The sequence below is a fragment of the Columba livia genome, chromosome 14 (assembly GCF_036013475.1).
Source record: "Columba livia isolate bColLiv1 breed racing homer chromosome 14, bColLiv1.pat.W.v2, whole genome shotgun sequence".
NCBI classification, from domain to species: domain Eukaryota; kingdom Metazoa; phylum Chordata; class Aves; order Columbiformes; family Columbidae; genus Columba; species Columba livia.
In genome coordinates, this window is record NC_088615.1 from 2,515,110 (window position 1) to 2,542,924 (window position 27,815).

Consider the following 27,815-nt stretch of genomic DNA (forward strand, 5'->3'; position numbering starts at 1 on the left):
AGTCTCAGATGTTGCTGTTCTTAAACTGGCTACGGGTTTTTAACTTGCTTGTAGTCCAGGAGATGAATGTGTTGGGATTTCCTGGGGTGATGCTTTGGCCACAAGCAGCGTATTATATTCTGGTAAACAAAATTGGTGACTCCACTTTTATCTCTATTTTGTCTATTAATGGTTATGAATTAAGGGAGATTTTTTTTTTCCAGAATATTATAAATCTTGCTCTCTAAGAGTACTAAAAATGTACTAAAGAGTACTAAAAATCAACCACACCACCCCCCAACTGCTGCAGCCCTAAAATACACCCTGCTTTTACTGCAGCGTCCAGCCAAGTTTTCAAGGGTTTGCGAGGTTAAATGAGGCAGGAATCCCCCTGCCTGGCTGTGCGCATCGAGGGACTGGGCAGTCACCTCCCAGGAGCAAAGCAAAACTCATCCAAGGTATTTAAAGTGTCTAACTTCATGGTTATTTTAAGCAGAGGTGCCTGAGCTGAACGAAGGTGCCTCCCCTCTATGTGTTAGCATCACCGCACTTTGGAAATAAAGGACTCGCTTATTCTCCAGTCAAACGCTTTTAAACATCTGTGAGCACTCTTTACAAGCCGAAGTTTTATTTGTTTCATAAACAAGTAAAATTATATTAATGTAAAACAGGTAAATGGACAAAAGTAAAACACACAGCACTGAACACAACGCTACAGACCACTGACATGTAGAAGTGCAGCTCCCTCCCGCGTGCGATGCCCTCCCCGCCCCGCTCCCCCACAGGATTTGCTCGACAAGCCCAATACAGAGGTCCAAAGTCTGATTCAGCTTCAACATGATGTGCAGCTCACAGTATCGAATCATAAAGGTAACAATAAGAGAGTAACTGTCTCGGAAAGAAGGAAGGTAAAGGAGTTTCCCCCATCTCTTCTTTTTTTCCTTTCCTTTTTTAAAAAATTTAAACAAATATGGTAGGAGGAGAGGCGGGGAGATCCATGGAAATAAACACTTTTTCACTCATATATATATATATATGTATATATTTATAAAAAGCAGGATTCTCAGTGAACACAAAATTCTATAAAACTACCATTAATCTGTGTTGTTTTCTCCCCGTTTTTTTTTTTTTTTCTTTTTTAAAAGTTGCTTTAAAAAGGATAAAAAGTGCACAGACACCCTTATAAGGCACAAACAGATCTTCTGTACAAATCATATATATCATCAGACTGTTTAAAAAAAATAGCAATACGAATACTAACAATTAAATCTGTAAGAGGCTACCTTTTCCTGGAAATCTTTTAGAAGAGGCCTATTTTGGATAAAATTCCTGTTGCTCTTGGGCTGCAGGGGAACCCGTCCACTGCCCCAGGTCCCGCTTGGTGCGCGGCCGCACTGCAGACCCCGACTTGGGTCATACCCCTGAATAAGCTGCTCCCTTGCTGACCCCGTTGGCCGCTGCCCTTCTGGAAACTGGTCTCAGCTGCTACAGCAAAAATTAAACCCGTGCAATTAGTCCTGAACGGCTCACACACCATCTGGGGTGGGTGTCAGGCAAGTAAATGGGCTCTGTCCCACCAAAAGGGACTGAGCACCCCCAAAAGTGGGACCGCAGCCCCAGGGGTGGCCGCTGGTGTTTGCTGATCCAAGCCAGCATCGCTTGCTGGGGATTCACACAACTTTCCTTGAATTCCTCGCCATGCAAAGGCTTCCCAGCTCAGCCCGGTCACCAGGCAGGCTCTAACCCACCGGGCCTTTCATCCCCTGTTCACACACTTTGCAATCATCATGCTCTCAGTGCTGTGCCCAGGGACCACAGCTGGACCCCAATGTGCAAACAACGAGCCGAGCTTCCCTACGGGGCCACACAAAGCCAGCAGGCTCCCATGCCGATACATCAGGACGATGGATGCGAGATCTCACTCTATAGCAGTCTCTTATTTATACACTTAATTAAAATGTTAATTAGCTCTCCAAGGAAGAAAAACATAGTTTTCTCCCTGCCCTGTGAGCTGGCATGTGGAACAGGCTGCTGAGCAGCCACGGCCGCTGCGGGAGGAGGACAAGATGCTCTCTGTGATGGCAGCGCGGGGCTGGGACGGGGCTGAGCGCTGGTTTGTCACCAAGCACGGCACTGCTGGCACCACCAAACCACTGCCCCAGCGATGGCACCATGAGAGGCAGCAGTGCACCCATGGCTACCGACACCTCGGAGGAGGAAGGGAACAGCAAGGTGAGGTGACACTGACAACGTCAGGTGTCCCCTCTGCACTCAGAAACCCTGAAATGTACAGGGGTTGCTAGGCTTTTATCTTTTTTGAAATAAAAACGTGATAATTGCACCTTTCTCAGAAAGCTGTTCTCACCCCCTTGGTGGCACGTGGTTACCAAGCTAGAATGACACCAGTCCGTCCCTCCCTCCCTCCCTCCCTCATCCTCCCATCTGCATCCCCTCTCTCTACCTCTTTAGGAAGCCGGACCAGGTGGCAACTGCCCATGGTGAAGGAGCAGAGAGGAGCCGTGGGGTGGATGGAGGACGGGGGTCAGCAAGGAGGAGGAAACCAAGCTCCCTGCACCAGCCCAACTAACCCAGGTTGCTTGTGGTTGTCTAATATCACAGCTGAAACCCATTTACCTTTTAAGATCCCAACATCTAATAATAGCCCCAGAGCCTTTTTCTTTCCTCCTCCCAAGTAAAGCCAGGTGACACAGCTCCCTGTTCATCTCAACAAGTTCTCATCTATTACTGGGATCCAGCAGCTGGACGCTCTACTGGGAAACCTGGAAAGGCAGGAGAAAAAGCAGGTAAAAGCGGCACATACGCAGTCCCCACAAAAAAGTTGAGCCTGCTGGGACTGGGTCAGCAATTCATTTCTCAACACAGGCTTCAAAAAGTCCCTGTGGTGGGGTGGGAGGAAGGCTGGGCTGCAGGGCAAGGCTTGGGGCAGCGAGCCAGCCAGGACGGTGTGAGACAGCAGCTCTGCCACCCGTGAAGAGCAGCAGAGCAAAATGCAGACGTGTGTGCGCAGAGATGACAAACACCACCATCGCAGGTGGCAGTAGCCCTGCGCTTTTTCTAAGCCAGGCTCACCGTGTGCCCATCCGAACGCATCTCTCATCCACGGGCTGCAATTTGTGGCTCCAGCAGCCAGGCAGTGCCCACAGCCCATCGCTGCTGCTGCAGCAATCGGGGTGCGCTGGGGCTCTCTGGGGGCCCGTGCTCCTCGCTGCTACGCTGTGGCTGCTCCCTGGGTCTCAGCCTTCCTGGCCAAAAGTCCCTGCTCTGCCACAGAAAGCAAAAGCTGCTTTATGTAAGTGCAGACCACCTTCTCCACATGGCACAGAAGCTTGTTCAGGGGGCCAAAATCCAAACAAGTGAGAATCTGGCTGTGCTACTATTCTGGCCTTAGCTAGTTCCCCTTACACAGATGGACATGTCATTTGCAGATCAGTTTTAGCCACTTCGGACCCTCCCACTGGGCCTCATCCTAATTTTGTTCCACCACAGTACAAGCCCCTGGCAGCAGCCCAGAGCTGTTGGGGTTTTGGGGTTGGGAAGCTCAGTGGCACCGGGCACTGGCCAAGCGGCAACTTGCCCTTCCCAATCACAGCGAGCCTCTGGAGGAGGAAAAAAAGAGCCTTTGCACTGGAAATTTCTCATTTGCAGCTGGGTTGGGTCCAGACCATGATTCTCCAGATTCACCCATGGGCACACAACAGCTGTGCCTTTGGGCCCCATGAGATCCTCAGCTCAATTTTATCCCTGAATTGTGCCCTACCAGTCAAATAAGGAAACACAGATAACGAGCCACTTGATAACGACTGACCAGCACGATAACCCATAAGCAGGGACGGAAAGGCATGGTTACTGCTAGCGGCATTCCCCCTTCCTACAGCCCAAGTCGGGCACTAAGGGCGGTATATTTTAATAACATCTTTGATGACCCGTCGGCAGATTGGGCAGCAGGCGTTGAGCTGCTTCTTCAGCTTAAGACCACAGGTGTTGCAGAGGCACATGTGTCCGCAGGTGTAGATCACTGTGTCCACCTCGCTGTCAAAGCAGACGGTGCATTCCCCGTTCTTGCTGCTTGATGGCTCTGGAGGGGAGAAGACAGGAGAGATGGGAGGGCTCAGGGGGGAGCTGGGAGCGGTCACTGCAAGGAGGAAGAAGGAACAAGGTCATTCAGTCACCAGGACAGTGCAGGCCTGACAGCACACAACATACATGCCCTCAAGTCAATTTTTAAAGGCTCTTCCTTCCTTAGTCATTGCCTCCTTTGTTTGGCCAAATACATCCCAGCGTATTCTACCTGGTAGCACAGGCACAGCTCCAGGCAGAGCCTGCCATCCCTCTTCTACAGATGGGGCAAAGCACAGCTTGCCTGGGCTTCCCGAAGCGGGGCTGTGGTTTGCACGCCTGTTTGACGGTGGGGCTGTGCAGAGCCCCACTCCTGCATCTTGCTGGCTGTGCCAGGGGACTGTGGCACAACGCAACGGTGGCACTTGCCAGGGACGGTATTGGGCAGGGCGCCCAGGGCTGTGTGCCTGAGACCCAAACACATGGGCATCCCTCCAGCAGCACAGCCTGGGCGGCGCAGAATCTCGGAGAAGAGGAGAGTGAGAGGAGACCTCGTGGTGGTTACAGCTTACTGACAAGGGGAGGAGGAAGAGCAGGCACCGTTCTCTTCTCTTTGGTGACCAACAACAGAACCCCAGGGAATGGCAGGAGATGTGCCAGTGGAGGTTCAGGTTGGACATTAGGAAAAGGTTCTTCACCCAGATGCTGCTGGACACTGAACAGGCTCCCCAGGGAGGTGTCACCGCATCAGCCTGACAGTGTTGAAGAAGAGACGGGACAATGTCCTTAGACACACGGTGTGACCTGTGGGGTGTCCTGTGCAGGGACAGGAGCTGGACTCAATGGTCCTTGTGGGTCCCTTCCAGCTCAGGACATTCTATTAGCTGAGTCTTCTTCTATTCTAAACCTGGGTGGTGTGAGACCCCCAGGCACAGCACCGCACCCCCTCTCTTGCAGCACTGCTGCTGCAGCAAGGGATCATTTACATTAGACAGACTGACAAAGTGGGAAGCACCATGTAAGCCCTACTTCAGGCTGTGTAAAGCTTCCCACCACTTTGTGTTTCCTTCCCGTTATTTCTGTCGGCCTTGCAGGAGATGTAACATCTCCCCCTTAATCTTGCCCTGCTGAATCGCGTAGCCCCACCTGATTCAGCGCAGAGGCTGCCGAGGGCCGGGCTCCCCTTACCGAGTGACGACTCTGAAGCAGACGACGACCTGTTGACGCTGAAGGCCATGTCTGAGTCGCTGTCGTACTGCGAGCCACCGGGCGATCCTGAGGGAGAGACGGTCACTGGGCTGGACTGCACAGTGCCTGCAAACACAGGGAGAGCTGAGCGCCCGCGGGGCCGACGGACACCAAACCCCACCGAACACCCCCCTGCCCAGCGAGTCGCTCCGACCCCACATGGCTTTAGGAGAAAGCCCAGCTGCTGGTGAGTGCTGCCCCTTAGTAACAACACAGCTGCGTGATTTTGGATGTGACCTCCAGGGCCAGGACCTGGCTATGCCATTGTACCATCTCTGCTCAGTGCTTCAGTGAAGCGAGCACCAGGTGGTCTGACAGCCATCATCTGGGGTGTAAAGTCACTTCCCCAAGGTCCTGATCTCTCCAGCAGCAGCAGCCTCAAGCTACTACTGTCTCACTAACAGCTCAGGGGCAGCTGGGAAAGGGCATTGCTTTAAATGGGAAAAACTTGCTTTACAAAGTCATCAACATCTGTTTTTCTGACAGAATCTTTAATAAGAGCAAAGGAGAAGCACTGGAACTGGTCACCAGCAATAGATCAAAAGTGACATCCGAGACCCGAGAAGCAGCAGTGCCTGGGGAGTGATTACTGTCCATTGCCAACACATGTGCTTAAACCAGACCTGCGCTCACAGAAACCATCGCCCTCACCAAGGCAGGAGTTCAACACCTGTTGACTGAATAGTGGGTTTATAAAGAATCCCTTTTAAAACAAAAAAAAATGCTGTCCCTGCCACAGCCATCCTTGGTCCCCACCTGCTGCTCATTTTATCTCTCGAGTCTCATAATTTTATGGAGGACTTTTATAGGCTGCATACATCTCTGTGACAGCTACCGTGTCTTGCTCACTTTTGTTTGCAAACACAAGGTGAGATCAGGAGCTGCTTACTCACATCAGTGACCATCTGCTAAAGGCAACACTGTGAATGCAAGCCCTCAGCTCCCATTCAGGCACAGGAGACATCACCAGCCAGGTGCTCCTCGTTATCATCTCTTTTGGCTGCACTTACCCAATATTTTGAGCTGGTTGATCACACCGTGGATTGTAAAAAACACCCAGAGCGACTGTGAGGTGTCCACACACATTAGCATCCCTCGGCTGGCTCCGTTCACCCCGTGGTGCACCTCTCCATTCGGCAAGACCATGAAACTGAGAATGTCGCCGCTGTTGAGGACCGGGAACGCTCGGTAAACAACCCAGTACTCCTTGCGGTCCAAGAGAAAGTCCGGATCTGCTGGGAGCTCGTTTGTCCGTAATGTACTCGGATCACAAGAAGTGATGCCAAATGAAAGGGCCCCGTAGTATGGCAACCCAAGGTGTCCTACTTCCACAAAGAGGCTTTCACCGATGTGCAAAGGCCGGTCAGAAAACACCAAAGTCCTATTGCTTTCCTGCCAGTTGGTGCATGCAACCATCCGGTCCTGAGAGAAGGTGATGTCAGGTCCACGGGTGGGGTGGAATCGCAGGTCTGTGTCCAGGAAGGCTGGGACCCCCTGGGCGTGCTGCCGTCGGTTTGGGCAACAGGGGATGATGTGGTTGTCTGTCGCAAGTCCTGGTACCCGACTTAAGTTTAAGTTTGCGATTTTGGCCACCACTTGGTTGTTCTCCAGTTCGTTGTTATTGAAGTTGGCTGAATCGTGGTTGCTCTGCGGAAGGCAAGTGCTGAGACGGGCGGTGCTGAGATGGGCAGTGGTCATGGTCTCTGCAAACATGCTGTCTGTGAGATAAAGCCAAAGATAAGGGACATTAGAATCAAGATATAATTGCCTGCTTTTCTGGGTAGAATTGTTATTATTTCAGGCCACAGATTAACTGAATTCTGTTCCTCCAAAAGAAAAAAAATGGAAAAATTAGCCAGAGGCCAACCACTAATGAACAACTAGTGGTGAAGAGTCACGTGTGGAGCAAGCAGCAGGCAAAGAAATAGCTGTGTGTTGGCATTAGCTGAGGGAAAACAAGAATTATGGAGTACCCATGTAATCTGGGAGCTCCTTGCACTGGTGAGCTTGGAAAAACTGTAAATCAGTGTGTTCCTACAGCTTTCTTAGCAGAGGGGTCTAATAGCTTTGAGCTTTCTGTGTTAAAGCAGGAAACGCCAAATCCACGACACGGTGATGGGTGAAGGAGCACAAGCACAAACAGATATTCTTTTTACACTCCTTGTCGTTGCCTTACAGCTGTGAGGTGTCCAGGCACACGTGTGGCCAAAAGAGGTCATTTTACAGGATTTCAGGCCTCGCATCTCAGGGGTGTTCACACCACTGCAGAGATTTTGAATTGAGAACTTGTCACCAGAGCTACTTGCTGCAGGTGTTGCTAAGAAGATTTTTATAGTAGAGAGTTATTTTCCCCTTTCACAGCAAAGGGAAAGTTGGGATGCTGATTCTTAATTCATTTCCTAGATTTTCACCTCAGCCGTGCCAGGCCAGGGGGGGATTTAAAGGTGTGGGGACGTTGGGGAGTGTCCTTTCTTCTACTTCCAGCACTGCTTGGACACTTCACTCCCAGGTCAGGCATTAACCAGCTGAGCAAAGTCAAAGCACATGGAAGGGAGGAGTGTGCATGAACAAAGCAGACTCCTGGTGTTCCCACAGATGGAGAGCATCCCAGCACCAACACTCCTCAGAGGAGAAAATCACCAGTCTTAAGTAAGGAGGAAAAAACACCCAAATCCATTAAGCAGCTGCAAAGCAGAGGCTCCTTTCTTGGGAACCCAAGCAGCAGAGGCCACTGGTGTGGGCTGGTGGCTGGACCGGCTGCTTCTAGTAAGTACACGGTATCTGGCAAGAAATGTGCTCACAGAGCAGTAAGACACATCCAAGCTTCATGATGCTGAAGGATGCATTTTGTGCACCTGTATTTGAGCTGTATTTCACAGCTTTCTCAACTTGCAGAATTTTGTGAGGAACAGAGAGAGACAAACATGTCAGCTATGACACCAGCACATCTGGAGCAAGGAGGCCGAGTCCCCTGGTGCCCCAGATGGCTGAGCACCACCCTGATCCCTGGGGCAGTTTGTGGGGCCTGGTGCTTTGATTAAAAAAATTAAAGTACAGCTGCCCTCAGGACAAGGGTTTCACTCTGCACACTTGGATGCTGCAGGCAGCACTGGGGAGTAGGTGGCAGAAATAAACTGCATTTTACTTTCCTAACTATAATCTAATGAGGAAGGACTGCTCTGGTGAAGCAGCTGCACTGGCCAATGCAGCAAATGCTCCTTCACCTCTGTGTTGAGCACCAGAGGCTGGAGTGCTTTGTAATTGCAGTTACAGGATAAGCTACTGGTAAGGTTTAATTACACATTTGAGGCAGAGCAGGCAGGGGAAAGTGTTGTTTATGTGTAGCCTTCTTGCCTGTATAATAATTGGTACCATTTGGAAGAATATGTGATGAAGCTGCCTGCCCACTGGCCTAACCATTTCCCAGCTTATCGCTGGTGTCTGCTCAGTGTGAGGATGGAGGGACCATCACCTCGAGCAGATGCAGCTTAGTTTGGCTGTTAAAAACTAAATCAGCTCCTAGGAGCCTCCAGGAAAGAGCAACGCTCTTGTATTTTGAAAGGATTCCCTGTGGTGTAGACCAGCTCAAAACACTCCATCTAACATTGAACTCCTTTGAAATTTCAATGCTGTAAATCACAAAAGGAAAGTCATTCCATGGCAATCAGCTTGGTTTGCTAATGGGAACAAATTCATCCCCTCTTGCAGCTCTCCCGGAGGACGATGCTTGTAAATCAGCCAGGCAGCACCAGAATGCAGTGATGTGCTTACGGGTGAGGGGGGATGTGGCACGCGATGCCAAGCATCCCAAAGCACATGGGAGCTCGCACTATATTTTCTCATCACTCTTCAGCTGGCGAGCTGCATCCTGCGCTGCAGCCGCTGCTTCGCAGACATACAGTGATGCCCGTGTGCACGGGAAGGGTAAATCGGGTTACATCTGCAAACACAGCTTGTTATACTGCCAGACTAGGTGGGGACCAGGGCCAAGAGTTCAGAAGGGCCTTGGGAAGGAGATACGTGGGGAATGGGTCATAGTTTTGCAGTGGACTGGCAGTAACTGGTAGGTGGGAAAGAAGAGGGGAAGTCAAAGCTGGACGCCTTTGTCTCCTCAGTCCCTGGGACGCTGCTGTAAAGCAGCACTATGTTTTTCCAGGCTATAGCAGCACATCTAGCTGAGGAAAAACCTGGGTAAAGAAAAGCTGGGTAAAGTTACATGTAAAGATTTCTATCTAGCCCTTCACACGGCTGCAATAATGCACAGCCTTAGGACATCTCATCACTGACATCTCTGAAATACGTTACTTTCTGGATCCCTGCTGCTGGCGAAAGAAAAACAGTTAATTTCAAGTACAAAACCAACAGTGAATTGGTTTTCTTAAGTGTCCCATAGAAATGATCAACCAGACAGATTATGCATCTTTTCTCAATGATCATGCCTTTGTAGAAAGAGCAACCAGAAGAGCAAGCCAGGGGCCAAAACACATACTTACCTAGTATTTGCACTTCATGGGTAATTCCATAGACATCTATGAGTGCCCAGAGAGGACCAGAAACTTTAATACCACAGTGAAACAATATTGGCTCCTCATCATTAATACTGTAGAAGACTCTCCCATGGCGGTCAACCCAGAAGGCCAAGATATTGTCTCTGACAGCAAACCTCTCTGGCAAAGCTTTGGCCCAGTATCCGGGTCGGGTCACCAGGTCCGGACAGGCGTACTTTGGTATGTCGTCGGAGCTCATCTGCGACGGGTCGTGAATGGTGAAGCCGAAGCGCAGGGCCCCGCTCCAGCCGTGGTGCACGGCCACCAGCTTCAGCCTGACCTTCTCGTAGAGGTGGATGGGCCGGTTGGTGAAGGTGACCCCGTTGCAGAAGCTGTTCCTCCGCGTGGCCTTGCGGGAGTGAGCGTCCAGACGCACGTTCTTGCCTTTGGCTTGGGAGTGGAAACGCGGCGGCTCTGTGATAGCGAGGACCGAGCGTCTCTCATGGCTGCTGTTGGGCAAGCTGTAGTAGGGGCGGCTGGAGACGGAGCGGGGCTGGTGGCTTGTGTCTGCAAAAGGAGAAACCAGCGGCTCCGTCAGAAGTGCTGGACATGAGCCGTGCATCAGCTCAGCCCAGGAAACCACAACTGGCTTGCCACACCTGCCTGGCATTACTTAGAATCACAGAATCATTTCAGTCGGAAGAGACCCTCAGGATCACCGAGTCCAACCATAACCTCACTCTGGCACTAACCCATGTCCCTAAGAACCTCGCCTAAACACCTTTTAAACCCCTCCAGGGATGGTGACTCCAGCACTGCCCTGGGCAGCCTGTTCCAATGCCCCACAGCCCTTTCCGTGAAGAATTTTTTCCTAATATCCAATCTGAACCTCCCCTGGTGCAACATGAGGCCACTTCCTCTTGTCCTATCACTTGCTACCTGGTCCTGTCACTTGCTACTTAGTCCTATCACTTTCACTTGCCGGGAACCACATTGTTTAATCTTAAAATGCCATGCTTTGCCATAATCTGCTCTTTGTTGGGCTAATTTGGCCCTCAGCTATATACAACTGCAAGGCAAATATGGCTCCCGGGGCAAAGGTTAGGCAGCTTCCCTTCTACACCCTGCAAAGCTAGATGGAAATGAACATCCTTTTGTTCCCATCAGATGCATCCTATTGCACTCAGAAAGTCCTAACACTTGTGATTGTGGCTCCAAACTTCCTATTTACAACGTATGTGCTGTTAAATCACCAGCGGAGTCACATCATCTCTGAGGATCCCGGCTGTTAAGATCAGAGATAGAATCATAGAATCTGGGGACGTGCTGCTGCTGGATGCTCTGTTCCTTAGTTTTCTAATAACGAAGAGGAGCTTCTGAACAACACAAATAAACCAAGACGTTTAGCAGCTGGAGCACTACCTCTGCATCACCGGACTGTTCTTCTAAAGCTTGCAACCCAGCCCCTGGTTCAGATACCAGATTAAAAACTGGACCATTCAGGAACATCTTATCCTGCAAAGCCTTGCTTTTACACAGAACCTTCCATTTGAGCACAAAGCACTTTATAAATTATTATTGTTTTCAGCTTTGCAGCACCACAGATGGCACAGAAATCCTGCCGTGCCCATTTTACAGATGGGAGAAGGAGAATTTATGGGCGAGATCTTGCAGCATTTAAAGTCAATAGCAATTTCAAGACCCATCTCAAGAACAGCAGATTTGAGGCCTAAAGTGAAGTTCACACAAGCGTGGAGCAGAAATGAAAAAAGCCCAACTTTTAATCTTAAGCCTTAGATGCAAATTCCCGAGGTGGAAACAATGTCTTTTGCATATCCCTGAACATGGGGTCCTGCTGAGCGACCAGGACCCCGTGACCACCATCACCACCACCATCATCATCATCACGGTGCCACAGGCGTTTAGTCTACCCATTTCCCACCCACCCCAACTTGCCTCCTCTTTGCACCTGGCTTAGCAGATTTTTAAATCAAAAATGGAAGATGTGCTAGGATCTCAAAAGCATCCTGTTAAATATAAAACTGCATCACATGCACGCATTTATTTTGAAACATTTTGCCATGTTTGAAGCTTTAGTAGCCTCCTGCCCGGCCCTTCCTTCAAGCTGCTTCCTCCCTGTGTGTAACCCCTGCCTTTGCTTTGTGACAAGGGAAGGATTTTGTGATGCTTTCCTCTCTTGGAAAGTAACACCAGAAGACGTGGGGAGCTCAGCTGGGAAACTGACGGGAGGGCTGCAGTTGCGACAGCCTTTTTTGCAAGCAAAACCCTACCAGGTAGGGCAGCGAGAGGTTGGGACTTGCATTTGCTCTCTGGACTAACAGAGGCTCTAAGCAACTGCTGCAAGAGAAAAGGGCTCGCAGTCAAGATCTGAACACAGGATTAGCCCTTGAAATCAGGCATCTGCAACAGGAGGCACAGAGCGACAAAGGCAAAAAGCTCCTGTTTGCATTAAGGAAAAAGGTCAGTCCTAGATTGTGACAGGCAAATGCGGTGGCTGAATAAAAGGTCTTTTGTGTCTCTTCACTTGCACTGCACGTGACAACCCCTGCGTAGCACAGGGTAATGGTTAATCCTATTGTGCGCTAATGTAAATAAATACATCCTTGCACTTACACCAGTGCGGGGTTTGCTATTTCCATAAGGCAGAGTCCTAGGGGAGACAGAGAGAAGTTGCCCCGGGGTGTTGTGTCCCCCCGGGTGTTAAATCTGCCCTGCCCAGCTCAGCACTGCAGCTTCCCTGCGGGCTCCCCCAGGGCAGGAGGGGGGTCCCTGGGTCTGTGGGTCAGCCCCAGCCATGCTTGCAACAGGTATGGGTATTTCTCTTAGGTATTCCCAGGAGAAATCTCATATCTCTTGCCTCTCAAAGAGCTGAAATGCAGAAGATGGCTGCTCTCAGCACAGACCATCCCCTGCTCATGTGGGTGCTGCTCCATGTGTCTGCCTGCAAACGTTCCTGAAAACGATGCTGCGGAGGAAATACGGGTTGGGGTTTCCTTAGCAGAGACAGGCACGGTGGCACGAACCCCCCCAGCAGCGCTGGGCATGTGGCCTGGAGCACTGAGGGGGGAATCCTCGAGCACTGAGGGGGGAATCCTCGAGCACTGAGGGGGGAATCCCCTCCCGGCCGCGGTTTCCCACACCAGCTCCCCATTTCTCACCGGGGCTCGCGGAGCCTTTGTGCTGGTCAGCTGGGACATGGGCTGAGCAAAGCCGTGGACGGGGCTCCTGCGGGACCCGGTGGGCTCAGTCCTGCTCATTCACATCACACCTCACCTTGCCGGGCTACAGACTCCCCATGTAGAGAAGCCATCATTTTCTAATCCATTGAGCTGCACTTTTTTTCTAAGATGGTTAAAAATAACTCCCCTGTGAAAGCGAGTGCTCCAGCCTCAATATCCCTGTGTTGGCCAGGAGGAGGAAGAGAGAGAGCTTTTGTCCTTGTCCCTGTCCCCTCTCCACCAGCACAAAAACCCCCTGCTTTCCACCCCCTGTTCAGCACCAGCCTTCCTCCCACATCGTCCTGCTGGAGAAAAGGTCCCGTAAAGACGGAGCACGGCAGGAGATGATGCTCTTGGGTACAAGTCCCTGCAGGGACTGCTTGTGCTGCTTTCAGAAAGCACAGAGGACCGAGGCAGGAGGGACAGTGACAGCAGCACGACTCATGGAAGAGCGATGACATGAGCACCCACTTCAAACGCAGCTTTGGGTCCATCCTGCCAGAGAGGAACTTGTGGCCAGGGTTTGGTGCTTTTTTGTTTTGTTTTGTTTTTTTAAAAAACAGGAAAACGTATTGTGGCTAAACAATAGGAAAATCCCCAGAAGGAAATGAATGAATAACTTATTTATAACGCCGTTCCCCCCTCGCATGAACACCTGCCGGTTGCCACCAGGAATAACGCCTGACATAACCCGAGGCAGGGCAGGCAGAGCTCTCCCCTAAACATGCTCAGCTCAGGCATGTGTTTTCCTCATCATGTACTGATGGGGACCAGGCAAGCTCAACAGGATGTTTATGCCTTTGAATTGCCCTAATTTGCAGCTCAGCTTCCACAGTTTGGATCGCATTTCTGTCCCTCTGCTATTCCTCCAAACCCTCCCCTCTCTGTGCTTTACCACCCTAAAGCGGGTCAGGGGGACAATGACAGCCAAGCTCGTGGCAGAAACGCCACCCTCCCCAAGGCTGCCTGATGTGGTGACAGGCAGATAATGGCTATGCCAACTATTTTTTTCAGCTGTGAGGTTCCTACAGTGCTTTCAGCAAGTAATTTCTTCTCTTTATGCCTCACTTCCCTGTCTAACATAGAGTAATAGTATTCTTCCACCTTGCAGTGAGCTAAAAGGATTAAAAATTGCAAAGTTCTCAGATATGTAAATCCCTGAGCATTGTAAGCACATCAGTGGGCTGGCTACACCATCAAACGGCACACGAACCACTGCGTGATCTCTTGAGGTCCCATACAGCATTTTGCTGCTTTTTATTCCAGAGTTTCCAATTTTTCACCCCTACTCTCACCAACTGCAAGCGCATCATTGCTCCCAGCATGAGTCCCAAAAACACAGGAGTGGGGCTTCAGCAGAGTGGAAGGATGAAGAACGGTGAAGGGCTTCTCACTGAAACGTGCAAAGGAACCTCTTTTGGCAAGGCAGCATTTTCATCCACATCCCTATGGTGTTCCATGGGCAGCACTGAACGGATTTGGGTTCTGGGGACCGTTGCTCCCAACTGCAAGTAGCTATCGCACATCTGAAACTCCACCTGCCTTCCGAAAGGCCAGCACATTTATTTCTTAGGTTACGCTGACCTTTGGAGAGGTATTTTAACAAACATGCAATTTGCATTTCAAAAAGCTACAGCAGGCAGACCCTGGACAAATTCCACATATTCATCATGGTTCCAGTTCTAAAAATAAACATTTTTTTCACCCATTTGTTCGCAGTGTCGGGTTTGCTGTGGCACTGTAATCCCACTGAGAGCAGCAGACAGAATTCAGAACAAGAGCCCTTTCCAAGGCTGCTGCTCCCCAGGGCACGGGACCGAGGAGGCTGCTCAGCTGGGGAGTTGACTGCAAGCCAGACTGATCCTGTCTTTGCTTGCCCAGACAAGCCAGGCAGGAATAATACTACAGAAAGCCCTAAGATGACAAAGAGGAGTATAATGTTCAATGAGCCCAACGCTAGAGCAGAGAGCTGGGACGAGGGCAGCCTGGCAGGGGGAGGGCACTGCCTTGATGCACCACGGCAAATCCACGGGCTGTATTAACTCCACGACCACTACAGCAAAAGCCTCTCCTTGGCTCCCACAGCCCTTTCCTGAGGATGCACTCCAAGTAAACCCGTGACAAAAGACGCACAGGATCACCAGGCAAGCAAAAGACAGGGCAGCCAAACAGGGATGCACATGGGATAAAGCAAGGATGTCAAGGGAGCAGGAATCACTGGGACCACAGCTCCCAGGAGATACAGCTCATGGACATGCAACTGGAGCTGGATGTTGTTCAGAGTGTCCCCGTTGTTCAGTTGTCCCCGTGTTGTTCAGAGAAAAGCCTGAAAGGCAGAAGCGTTCAGCCTGAAATCTATCTATTAACGCTTTCTGCAAAGGCAAAAGTGAATCCACCAAACACACCCGTGTCTTATCTCTATGGCCACTTTATCAGTAACATTAGAACTTTTTCCTATTACAGTAGATAGTTAGGTCGCTGCTGCTGCAACAACCCTGTTGAACATTAAACAAAGTACGTGGACAGAGGGGGCAGGTGGCTTATGCTTCGAAACAGGAAAAATCCCAACAGGTAGGGACAATGCGGCCAAGTTTACTGCGTGAATGCGAGCTTGTCGAAACAGCCCTTGCAGACCAAAAGTCAATCACAGTGCGGTCCAGTGACAGTACAGCCCTCGCCATGCTCGTCCCACCGCATCTTTGCTGCCCAGACGATGCTGGAGCTTGGCCGGGGCTGGAAGGAGCAGGCGAGGCTGTTACTGCAGATAACGAACCTTAACAGTAACCCCAAACAGCATTCTGTTCCAACAAGATCTTATCTTCTGAGAACGAGAGATACAAATCTTTTCACATATAAATTTAGTGCGCTGCCCAGACTGTTTTTTTTAATACAAAAAACGTGTCAGGGAGCCCTGTGGGAAGCACTGGTGTCGCCTATTCCGTGCTCACCAGTGTCAGTTTGTAAAGTCAAGCTGCCAAATCCAGTGTAAGGCTGCTACAAAAGATTGGCCTCATTTCTGAACATCCTCCTGGCTCAACCACTGGAAAACTCAACTTGACAATCAATAAATATCCCCCAGTTTGCATAACCATACCAGAGCCCCGTTCTTATGTAAAGGTCTCCCTGTCCAGTTCTCAAGCCTGACACAAATTTCCAGGGTGTGCAAAACCCCCACATGGTTCACTTGCAATAGAGTGGTATAGACGTTGAGGTGTCAAGGAGAGACTGAAGAGCCTGCAGTGAATTGCAGGAAATGTGACATTTTTTAGAGACTAATTTGGGAAGAAGGGGAGGAGAAAAGACAGAAGTTGTTTATTCATTAAAACAAGAGAGTGAGTTGTGGCACTGGGGTAACTCTCAGTGCAAACATCTAACGGACACACAACATTTTTCATTGCAAAACAGTCCAGAAAGATCTCCGACAGAGAACGGGGCCTGACTTTAAATCACAAAATCAAGTTATGCCTGTCTCCATGAGGATTTTCAAGCAAGAAAACCCTCTTGCTTGTGTGGATAATGCTTGAAACCAAACATGTTACGGTGGATTTAAAAAATACAACACTAAAATCTATTTTTTTTCCGGGCAGAGGCTAATGACCCATTTATTCTGGTCTTCTAGGTGATCCTCCATGAAAGCAGAGAGGTATTTGCCAACACCATTAGGCAAAATGCTTGTGTTCTGATCCTTTTCTCAACCCAGCAAACACCGGCAACTCCAGCAGGACCCTGCGGTATTTTCCAGGCTGCTCCATCCCTTGTCTCCTGCCACATCCTCAGCAAATGAGCTCCTGTATCTCTGCTCCTTCCAAATTAAGCCCTTTCCTTGCAGTGGGAAGCTTGTGTGAATGCAAAGCTCAACCACATCCTCTAAAAGAACAGGAAAGCCAACACCAGGCCTGAGCTCTTCACCAAACGTCACATCGTGACTCCAGCATCGGAGCTAAAAGATGGTGAGTGCAGCTGAAGCACCAATGTCTCCCTCCAAGATCCACCAGCTGGCTCGAAGCAGAAAATAACCCACGACAGAAGGTCTGCTCCAAGGATGGAAAGTGCCAAACGCAAATCTTCCACGACCCAGAACTGATCGCAGAGCTCCAAAGATTGGGGAGAGCCAGTGCCCTCCCAGATCAGGCAGGAAAACTCTCCCCACCCACTTCAGACCTTCTGCTTGGCTTTGTTCTTTGGAGATGTGGGCACATCTTCCACCCTTCCCCAGCCCCCTTCCACCTGGAAACGGTGGGATAACCGTGACCTATTCTGGTGCTTTTCTGTTTCTGTCCATAGGTCTTCATGTCTCTTTATCTTTGTGCCTACGTACCACAGCACCACACTGAACAGTTCCCTTGTGTCTTGTACTTTTAGAAGCTTTTGGGCATCAGTATTGCTGCCTTTTTTTTCTAGGCTGAAGATGTCTTACTCGTTGCTTGGCCATACATTATCATTTGGTTTAATGAAATAACTCCTTTCATCATGTGCAAATGAGAAACATTTAAACATTAAAAAAAAAAAAAAAAGGCAGAATAGCATTTCCTAATCTGGACAAACAGGAAAAATATTATTTAATGTAGAGGGTTTTTTATTTCTCTACACGGTGAGACAGCTAAGAAATGACGCTTTGCTAGTAAATGAACTCAAACTTGATGCAAAGAAAGGCAGTGCATGACTTTGATGGTGAAGTGATGACTTTGGTCACTTTGATGGTGTTTTGGTTTGGCCTAAACCAAAACAGTCTTGCAGATCAGGCTGTGGAAGTGGGTTCTGCTACCAAAAATCTGCTGCTGGGTCCGCAGGTGTAGGTAAATCCACCTGCACTCGCCCCCATCTCCCTCTTCCCCGTCTCTCTCCTGTTGTGCCTCTCACTGTGCTCACGCACGAATTTTGCTGCAAAGTTGGCCCCATCTTTATTACAGGTTTTTAGTTCTCCTGCATATAAATAGCACTAAGAATACATAGAAGCCAGAGACTAAGCATGGGAAAAAAAATCTCCTCTCCCCCGTATTATTAGCAAATCTGGGTCAATGAGTCTGCAACTCTAGTAACAAATTCCTAGACTTGGTTAATGAGAGACAGAGCGAGAGTGGGCAGGAGAGGGATGGAGAAAAGGCAGGGTTCATGCCATAATCCCCGCTTAAGTCTTGCGGTGCAAGCGATGAGGGCAGCTGCACGGTAGACGAGGAGCCCTGGAAATGGCCGAGCTTATTTAATCCATGATACAGCCTCAACACCCCAGTCTGCTGGCTCGTGTCGGTCACAAGGCCACACTCACGAGCCAAAGAGCTTTGAAAGATGCCAGAGATTTCAAAGTCACAAAATATCACATGCAAAACTTTTGGCTACTGGCTAAAGACAAAAACCACCTTGTCAAAAATTGTCAGCCGCTCTTACTACAGCTCTGATTGGGAACTTTTGCACTGTGTTCTCACTAACATGCTGCATATGCAACGCGTAGGATTTCATACACCAGGAGAGCAAACCTGTGCCTTTTATTCAATGTATTACATTTTTGCAAAACTCTTACCTTCTTTAGAAAGTTAAGTTTAAAGGGGGGAGAGCAAAGGGCTGCTCAGCTCACTTTATCTTCTAGTCCTGATCTCAGAGTCCACAGTTTTGGGAGGTGATCGAAAGCAATGAGAAGCAAGCAGCTGATGTCTGTTTAAGCAGCTTCACAAAAGGTTTCTGAGGACTGCTAGGCTGGAAGATTAAATATTCTCCAAATCTAAATGCTTGGTTTGTCAGTCAGTAATTAAAAGACGCATTTTTGTGAGTTATTATTTTCATTGTTTTCCAGAAACAGACAATAAAGTGTACCATTAAATGGAGAACACTCGAAGATGAAACACTTCAGGCTGGACGGACTGGTCTGGAGGAATGAACTCATCTGGAGACCCAAAAATGGGAGGAAAGGAGCAGAGCTGTGCATGAAAACCCTCATGTTCTCTGAGGCAGCTGGGTTCTGCTTTGAATCACTAAATTAATATAGAAATGGGGTCCAATTTCTACAGATTTATAGTGCTAAACTTTTTATTTTCCCCCAATGGCTGCTACTTTGGGCAGGTCTGAAGCCCATTACTTTTTTCTGATGCATGAATTTTGTTAAATCAAGCGCGTTGTGCTCACTGCAAGATAAACCCAGCTTAGAAAACAGCCAAGGACGCCATTTCAACCATGGCTATCCCGTCATGTCAACCACCATTTTCCTTGCGCATTCCCTTTTTCCACAGCTTGACTCAAGGACGGTCCCACAGCACACGTGTCAGGGTGGCTTTTTCTCTAATGACTGCTCCTACAGACATTAGAGAAGAAGGACCTTGTCTTCAGCGGTTCAGCACTCTACAGCATTGCTCAAATACGGATTTTCATTAATTCTTCGCCTCCAAGACAACTTTTCCCTTACGGACAGCATAAACAGCTCAGAACTGTTTTTCAGAGCAGTGCTTTATGTTTAAAAAGCATCATTCTGAACCGGTGTTTTACTTTTCCAATCACGGCTGTGATTTGTTGAAGAGTTACAAGAACACGCAAGTGGTGTAATCGCTGACATTGAAATGGTCCATGCCCTCACCCGCTCCCCTTGCTGCCAGAGCAGCACGTAACAACCATTAATGCAAATAAACTCCCTCTTTCCATTGAATCTCTTTCCTTCTGACCAGCTGTACCAAGTCATCTGCACTGGGGATTTATAAATAGTGACCATGTCATTCCAATGTTAATGGCTTTTAATGAAACTGGAGAAAGAAATGCATTCCCTTTTAATATCCTCAGAGCAGCAATTCTACTCCATCCCATGGTTTCAATACAGGGCTTATGGAAAGAGTGCTGGAGCTTGGCACATCCTTCCCACCAACCCGTCAGTGTGTCGCTTCCAGCACAGACAGGAATGAAAAGAGGGAAAGAATGCTGTTGTCTCCCTGTGGCAGGAAACCCACCCATCCCCTATGGACAGTCAGTGTCACAGTGCTGCAGCAGCGGGGCAGCTTGTGAAATGGGGAGAAAACAAGATTTGAAAAGTAATAGCGGTAATGGCTTTTGATGCACTGTTCTCTGGAAACACCTAAAAGCCAGTGTTTACATTGTCTTCCTCCTGCTGAATTTGGATGTTATACAATTTATACTCATACCCTTCCTGCCTCCAAAAAGCATGTTTGGAGAAAGGCCAGTATGTAAGATGGGCTGTCAGAGCCCACCGAGGGTCCATGTGTGCACCGTATCACATCATACCACACCATACTGTACCATATCATATCATACCACATCATACCATACCACACCATACTGTACCATACCATATACTGTACTGTACTGCACCGTACCATACCATACCACACCATACTGTACCATACTATATACTGTACTGTCCTACACCGTACTATATCGTACCATACCATATGATATCATACCATACCACACCATACTGTATCATAACATATCATACCACAACATACGATACCATACCACACCATACCATATACTGTACTGTACTGCACCATACCATATCGTACCATACTGTATCATATCATATCATACCACACCATACTGTACCATAACATATCATACCACATCATACCATATCACACCATACTGTACCATACCGTATACCATACTGTACTGCACCGTACCATATTGTACCACACCATTCTGTGCCATAACATATTGTACCACGTCATACCATACCATATACCATACTGTACTGCACCATACCATATTGTACTGCACCGTTCCGTACCATACTGCACTGTACCATACCATACTGTATACCATACAGTATCGCACTGTTCCATACCATACCGCACTGTACCATACCATACTGTATACCACACAGTACTGCACCGTTCCATACCATACCGCACTGTACCATACCATACTGTATACCATACAGTACTGCACCGTTCCATACCATACCGCACTGTACCATACCATACTGTATACCACACAGTACTGCACCGTTCCATACCATACCGCACTGTACCATACCATACTGTATACCATACAGTACCGCACCGTTCCACACCACACCACTGAGCTGTGCCCCATCCAGCTCAAGTGGGGAGTGTGACACTCAAGCTATGAAGCGTTATGAGCTGAGCGTGTTTTCCACGCTCAGTAAAACCACAAGAAAACTTCCCTGTAAGCGCAGGAATTGTCTGGTGACGGGACCACAGCACAAGAAAAGCTGCAGATGAAGGGCGAGATGAGCACGCGGAGCGATGCTACGGGCGCAGACAAGGATATCCTGGCCATGCGGCTCTGCCTTCAACTTTTTCCAATAGAACCTTATGATAAAAGGAAAAAAACTGCTATTTTTCTTTGCCTCAGATTTGTTACAGAAGACTCTTTTGTCTTTATCTTCTCTCTTCATAGTGGTTCTGAGGATATCTCTTTTTTCCCCTCTTAATTACAGCTTTTCTGTACTCAAAGGACAAGAAAGAATTCAGTTTAAAAGAAAAAACGGTGGAGCTATTTCAGTCCAAACAGGGATGGATAACCAGAGAGCCATTAGATTTAACTGTAGCACCCATGCAGGGCTTTTGATCTGTCTTAAGGGAGCCGCAAAACCAGAAGAAAAGGGGAAAAAAAGGCCTCTAGGAAGATGTTCTTTCCAACAAGCCCTGCTCCCAGCACCGCGCAGCATTTTAAATGTCCACAGTCCCTTTTATATTTACACACAGTTTAAACAGTGATCTGGCAGCAAGAGGGGAAAATGCTTCGGGAGGAACGCATGGCTGACGAAACTAAATAAAGAAGTGGCCAGGTCTTCAATCATCCTATATTTTATATATACAAAGCCTGCGATTCCACTAAGCTTTTCCGAAACAATATGTAAAGAATCCAAAACAGGGCAAAGGGATGGGAATAACTGGTTATAATTAAAGCGAGGGGGGAAAGAGCAACAGCTCTTCCACTCTGCCGGGCTGGTTTCCCTGGGGGCATCACAAGGGGGTGGGAACTCTAATGGTTATAGGTAAGTCCAGGCTGTGCTGGGTGGGCTGGTGCCTGAGGCCAACACTGTCCCAGCAGGGAGAGTTTAAATAAATGCAATCCTGGCCAAATTATCTTTCCAAGTGATCCGAAGGGCTGGTGACTTCACTCAGCTCATGTACACTCCAGCCTCTACAATTATATTGCCTATTTCGTTGGCTGTTTTAGTCAATGCTCAGACAAATAAGCTATAGCTTTTTCTATCTACAGAAATACAGCAAAAAATCTTTAGGAAAAAAAAAAAAAAAGAGGAGAGTTCTTTGCTGGTCCAGAAACAGGGGAAAACATTCCACTAAAAAAAACCATGCATCCTTTTTTCCTTAGTTGATTATTTTTTTAAATGCATAGTTTTCTGCTAAGCTATGAAGCCAGCCCAAGAGGCAGGTGGTTGTGCAACACTTGGCTGCCATGTGGTTGAGCTGTGAGATCCTTTTCCGTGATATTTACAGGAATTAATAAGAGGAAACAAGAGCCACTTCAAGACATTAAACTGTCCAAACAAAAGAAAACACAGTCATGCCATTACTGGACACACAATGACCTCAGCCCCTTTCTTAATCTCCAATGTCTTCAATTATTTTGACACAGAAAGGGTTTCAGCACGAGAAGTTTATTTTTAAGCCTCCATATCAATCTTGTTAATGCTGGTGGGATTTGATCCCAGCACACCTAGGTCAACATCAGCATTTTTCTCCTTTTTCTCTCCCTTTGTGAGACCACAGCCAAGAGATGATAGAGACAGGTGAACCAAAGAAACCTGGAGACAATTCCTTGCATTGCTGAAGATGAATACCAGCCTTTTTTTGGTCAGAAAACAGCCAAAGCCTTTTCTTGCTCCATCCCCCAGCAGAAGGAATCGCTCCCAGGAGATGGGGCGAATGTGTGAATGATGCAGCAAACAAACAGCACTGAAACCTTGGCAGCAGTCGCCTATGGACGCCAGGGAGCTGCAGGCAATAGAAAGTATTGGTTTACATCAAGTTTTCCAAACTTTTCAAGGTGGAGCTTGGACCATCGTTCAGCAGAGCACACTTGGGCAACACCTTCAAACCAGTTCACTGCAGAGCTGCAAGCTGTTGTTATTTATAGATGTGTATTTTATTCTTGTACTCTGCATAGATCATTTACACCTATAAAACCCCACTGTGTGGTTAAACAACACACTCCTTAGTAATTATGGAATTGGAAATTTTAGAAATCCCACATGAAACAATATAAACAGCTGTCTAAAACCTCCCTTTTCCACCCAGATGGCTCTTGTTTCAATTAACCAAATCACACTTTAATTCAGAGTCACTCACTGGCTTTGTTTGGATTTACTTGGAAAAACACACCTATAAATCACAGAAAAACTGTGGAAAGAAAAAAAACTTGTTTCTCTTTGGGTGGTTCTTTCTTTTTTCCTTCTTTTTTTTTTTGGTAGAATGAAATTTTATTACCAGACAAAAAAATATACAATTACATGTTGACAGCTTAGAGTCTCTGGTGGTTCTGGCCACAATAAAACACAGGCAGCAGTATCGCTACACGCTGTCCCTCCGCTTCTTTGGAATACATGGCACCGAGCATCTCCCGTGCTGCGTGTGCCCCGTGCGTCATTTCCCAGAGACTTTGGAGCTGGAAACATGCTGAAAAAAGGATGCCAAACATACAGAAAGCCTGAAATCATCAAAATGGAGCCACACAGGGGCTTTCCCTTTGCCACAAATCCACTGGACACTTGGTGCTATAGGTGAAACTGCTCACCAAGCGCTTTTTTTGAAATACCAAACCTGAATAGTCGCTTGAAGAGCTGCAGGAAAGGTACTGGGAGGGGAAGGGGCCGGGAAGCAGTGCAGCGGGTCCTCAGCATCACCCTGGGATGGACACCATGCCCAAACTGCTGTCCCAATCTGGCCCTCCTTACCCCCTCCATTTCCACACTTCTGTGCATGCTGAAATACACTCAAAACCACTGGTTCCCAATGAGAAAGTCACCTCATTAGCACCACGGCAGCTTTTTCCAGACAGAGCCTGGGACATGGGACCAGCAAACCTTCTGCCCATCAACAGCACCAAGGCAGAGCAGATGCCTATCTGATCGCGGCAAATTTGGGGGTGCTTTCCAGCTTGGCTTCCTGCCCATACAGAGCTTGATGACACAGCAGCGTGTCCTTCCATGTCCCTTGAAGTCTTTTAGGCCACCCTGGTCAAGCAGGATCAATAGCAGAAATGCTCCATTCCGTGGCTAAACCACCAGGAGCCGTCACCTGCACACAAGCAGTGCCAGATGGTCATATATTAAAGACACAGAAAAGCTCTCTGACTGCATGGCTTCCTTTGCTTGGAGAACACAAGATGCTGCAAAACAGCATCTTATTAGTTTGAGGTGGTACCTAATAAGGAGGAGGCTCCTTGCACACCTGCCTTGCGCTGATGCTTAATTTCTCATAGCAGTAACTGCTGAATTTGAATTTTCTCTGCAGCTCTCCGTCCTGTGGCAGCAGGGCTGCCCCACGGTGTTTCGGACGGGGAGATTTCTTCCTCCTCTTTGTCAGACCTACGTGTCCACATCAGGCCAAGCCCCGTTGTGCTGCATGGGGCCACCAGGACGGAGCTCAGCTGGTATCTGCCCCCATCGTCCCCCACCACCACAGTCCTGGGGTTGCTTCCCAGTGTGGATTCTGACATCGGGATCTGTGTCTACACCCTTTACCACCCACCAGGCCTTGCCTGAACACCTCTGTGAAATGGTCATGGAGAAAAAGCATTTTGGCTCTCAAAACCCACAGCCCCTCCAAGGCAGCATCGCTCCCTTCAGCTGCTCTTCCATTGACACACAGACAATCCACGACTGGTGTTCCCAGCACGGCTGTTGGCCCCGGGGAAGAAGATTATGATAAAGACAGGGAGAACTTCGGAAAAGCATTGATGGGGTGGGGGGCAGAGACCGAGGTGATGAGCCTGCGGTGAAGAATGACAAACAGCAGCCACTCCGAAGTGATGCCCTGGTCCAGCACAGGAAAATAGGCACAGAAAGGAAAAATACGGGATTATAAACACAGAAAGGTTCTCAGCAGTGACCCCCCTGACATTTCTGCCCATCACCTTTAGTCCATCGGAAAGGAAGAAACAGATTGTTCGAGCAGGGCTGTGCTTGAGAGACCAGAGCCAGCGAGCATTTGATTTCAGGGATGGGGAAAATACAGTCAGGATCCACAGGCACATAAGGAAAGTTTCTCCCTCCTTCTGGGACCGTCTCATGAGTTTGTACTATTAATTTCATCTCAAAGGAAAATCTGAGTAACAAGCTACGGGCTGCTTGATGTGGTTTGGTGATTGATTCCACTGGCGTGCCCATAGATTTCAGCATTTACAGGAGCGCGGGTTTTTTTTGCACGGGTGTATAAACATTTACTAAACAGGAATGCGTACAAAAAGATGGTGTGAAAATAGTCTGTTTTAAAATGAGAAGCGGTTTTGAACTCTCTGGGAGGAATTTACCCCTGCCCTCTGCTTGGAGGTGCTCAGCGAATGCTTGAAGAGGGTGGCAGAAGCAGCAAACATTTGCAGTGAGCTGGGAAGCAAATCTGTATTTTTGTTTTGCTTCCAAAACTAGCTTGAAATATTTCTAAGAGCAAGAGGCATCTCAAAAGAAACACAACCCCTCAAAACTCGATTTCGAAGAGGGGCTAATTTTTAATCAAAATAAATCTTACAGCAGAAAAATGTGAACGCTTCTTTTAAGTGACAAGCCCCATCTGTTCCACGCGGGGCCGGCATTTCATGGAGAAAGGGCTTCGCAAAGCATTTTACTGACTAAGTCTCGGGGTCCTGGGATCAGACGAGTCGGCAGCAGAGCCGGGAACCCCCACGCTGGGACCCCGGATAATCTGCACTGAAAACCACCACATTTCTAGTTTGAGGGAGGAAATGTCTGTTTTAACCAATTCATTAATTATGAATATGAAACAAACCAAGTTTTGAAGTTTAGTTCGTAACAACTCAGACTTCCGCTGTTGTTCTGCTCGGTAAAACCAGACCCTCCAGACAGCATCTGTCAATCTGATTGCTACGTAGTTAAATGAGGGAGAAAAAATTAGTTCTCTCTCACTTGCGAAAAGCTATCTGTGCCTTGTAATTATTTGCCTTGATAAATTTAATTTACTTGAGTCTTCCCTTGGCTGGTTAAGTTAAACCATAAAGATTATTCATGGAAAAGCAACCACAGTTGGTTACTAGGATACAAAAAAATCACGTAGTACATTCCTCCAACGAATAATCCCAGCAGAACACAGACAAATTCAATAAATTACGAATTTCTCTTTCTCTCTTACATAAACATTGGGGTTGCAGAGGCTTTTCTTGGAACCCTTTTAAACAAATTAATATCCTCATTACTATGCAATAGCAAAACGAACAGAAGGGACAGCTGAGCCTTGCAGGTGAGCTGCAGCCTTTGTCTAGACTCGGGAGTTATTTTGGAGCAAGGCGGGGTGCAAATGGACAGCAGATTCGTTATTGCTGCTATCTATGTGTGGACACTGGTGTTTGGTGTGCTCACATCTTTTCAAAGTGGATAACGTAAGCAGCAGACAAAGCTAATTTGGAAGAAGGCATTCTTATTTCAGAAAAATCTCTCTACCTGCACAATTCCATGTATATAAAAGGTCTCAGATAAAAGCACTTGTTGCCAGAGCTCTGAACTTCAAAGGTGAAGCAAGAGATGAGTTTTCCTACATGGGCTGGCAGCTGCCAAGCCGGCCCATATAACTACTGCTGCTGACGGGCCAAACAAGCTGCAATCAGAATAAGCCATAGAATCATAGAATCATTTCAGTTGGAAGAGACCATCAGGTCATCTGCCCTGAACCACTCAGACTTCTTTGGAAACAACACTCTAACTCAAAAGATTGATTTTGGACACTTAACAGTACTGTGTGTGTGTGGTTGTATCTTGCTCTGTCTTTTCCTAACCCTCATAATATCCCCTAAAAACAGCAATCCCCAGGCGTGACTCAGTACCGACTACTGTTCAAGGCTGTGGTATTTAAAGATATGCTATAGGGTCTGTTGGCTAAGATCAGTTTTTATAAGCTTTAACTGAGATGGATTTCCTTGAAGTTCTGACATGCGGCGCATCTGTCCTTCTCACCCTCTCCCTTTGATCGCATCGGCAGCACAAGCAGTGCTGTTCTGCTGCTGGCAAATCACCCAGTAATTGCTATTTAAGACTCACAAATCAGATGCCAGTGTGAAGATCTGCCTCGTACTCTTCAGAGGACATCTCCTCTCCAGGCGAGACCAACCAAAATGCCTGGCGTACCGAAATATCTGCAAGCCTTCCTCCGTGCAAGCACAGGGGGGCTCTGCTGGCGTCAAGCTTTCCCTCCTGCACACATGGTCTCGATGTTCAATTTCTATTTTTCAGCTCTCTCTGCTGCCAAGGCTCTCAGATAATCCCAGTGCCGTGTGCCCACAGGCTTGTCCCCAGCCAGCTGTGGAGTCCCAAGGGGCACCGTGCCCCAGGGCAAATCCAACGCTGGTTCTCCGATAAAAGCCGAGCCACTTAAACACTCTTCCCATTGTGTAGTTTGAACCCGTGAACCATCATATCGAAGTTATCTCTGTTTTATAAGCCAGCGCAATGGCTACCACACAACATACAGCTAATGCTCTTTATCACTCAAAGTGAAGCAACAGCCTGTTAGTAAATTATTTCAGGTTTTGTAATTAGAAACCCTTTCACTTTGCAGGACAAAGCACTCAAGAGTTTTCGATGGCATCCCAAGGAAAGCACGGCCAAGGAACAGCCCTTTGAAGAGGAATT

At 48.1% G+C, this 27,815-nt stretch overlaps 1 protein-coding gene across 6 annotated transcripts in view; it reads right to left on the bottom strand.

The window, feature by feature from the left end:
• Nucleotides 1-585: 585 nt before the first annotated feature.
• NEURL1B (neuralized E3 ubiquitin protein ligase 1B) overlaps nt 586-27,815 on the bottom strand; it is a 134,395-nt gene continuing 107,165 nt past the window's right edge. For 2 of the 6 annotated variants that reach the window (XM_005509458.3, XM_065029521.1), the window contains exons 2-5: nt 9,798-10,358; nt 6,315-7,022; nt 5,245-5,370; nt 586-4,132 (exon numbers count right to left, since the gene is read on the bottom strand). In XM_005509458.3, coding sequence (XP_005509515.2) covers nt 3,888-4,132; nt 5,245-5,370; nt 6,315-7,022; nt 9,798-10,358 — 1,640 coding nt within the window. In that variant the 3' untranslated portion in view covers nt 586-3,887. Of the gene's footprint in view, nt 4,133-5,202; nt 5,371-6,314; nt 7,023-9,797; nt 10,359-27,815 lie in introns of all 6 variants that reach the window. The other 4 variants (XM_065029522.1, XM_065029523.1, XM_065029518.1 and 1 more) reach the window with 2 other exon arrangements.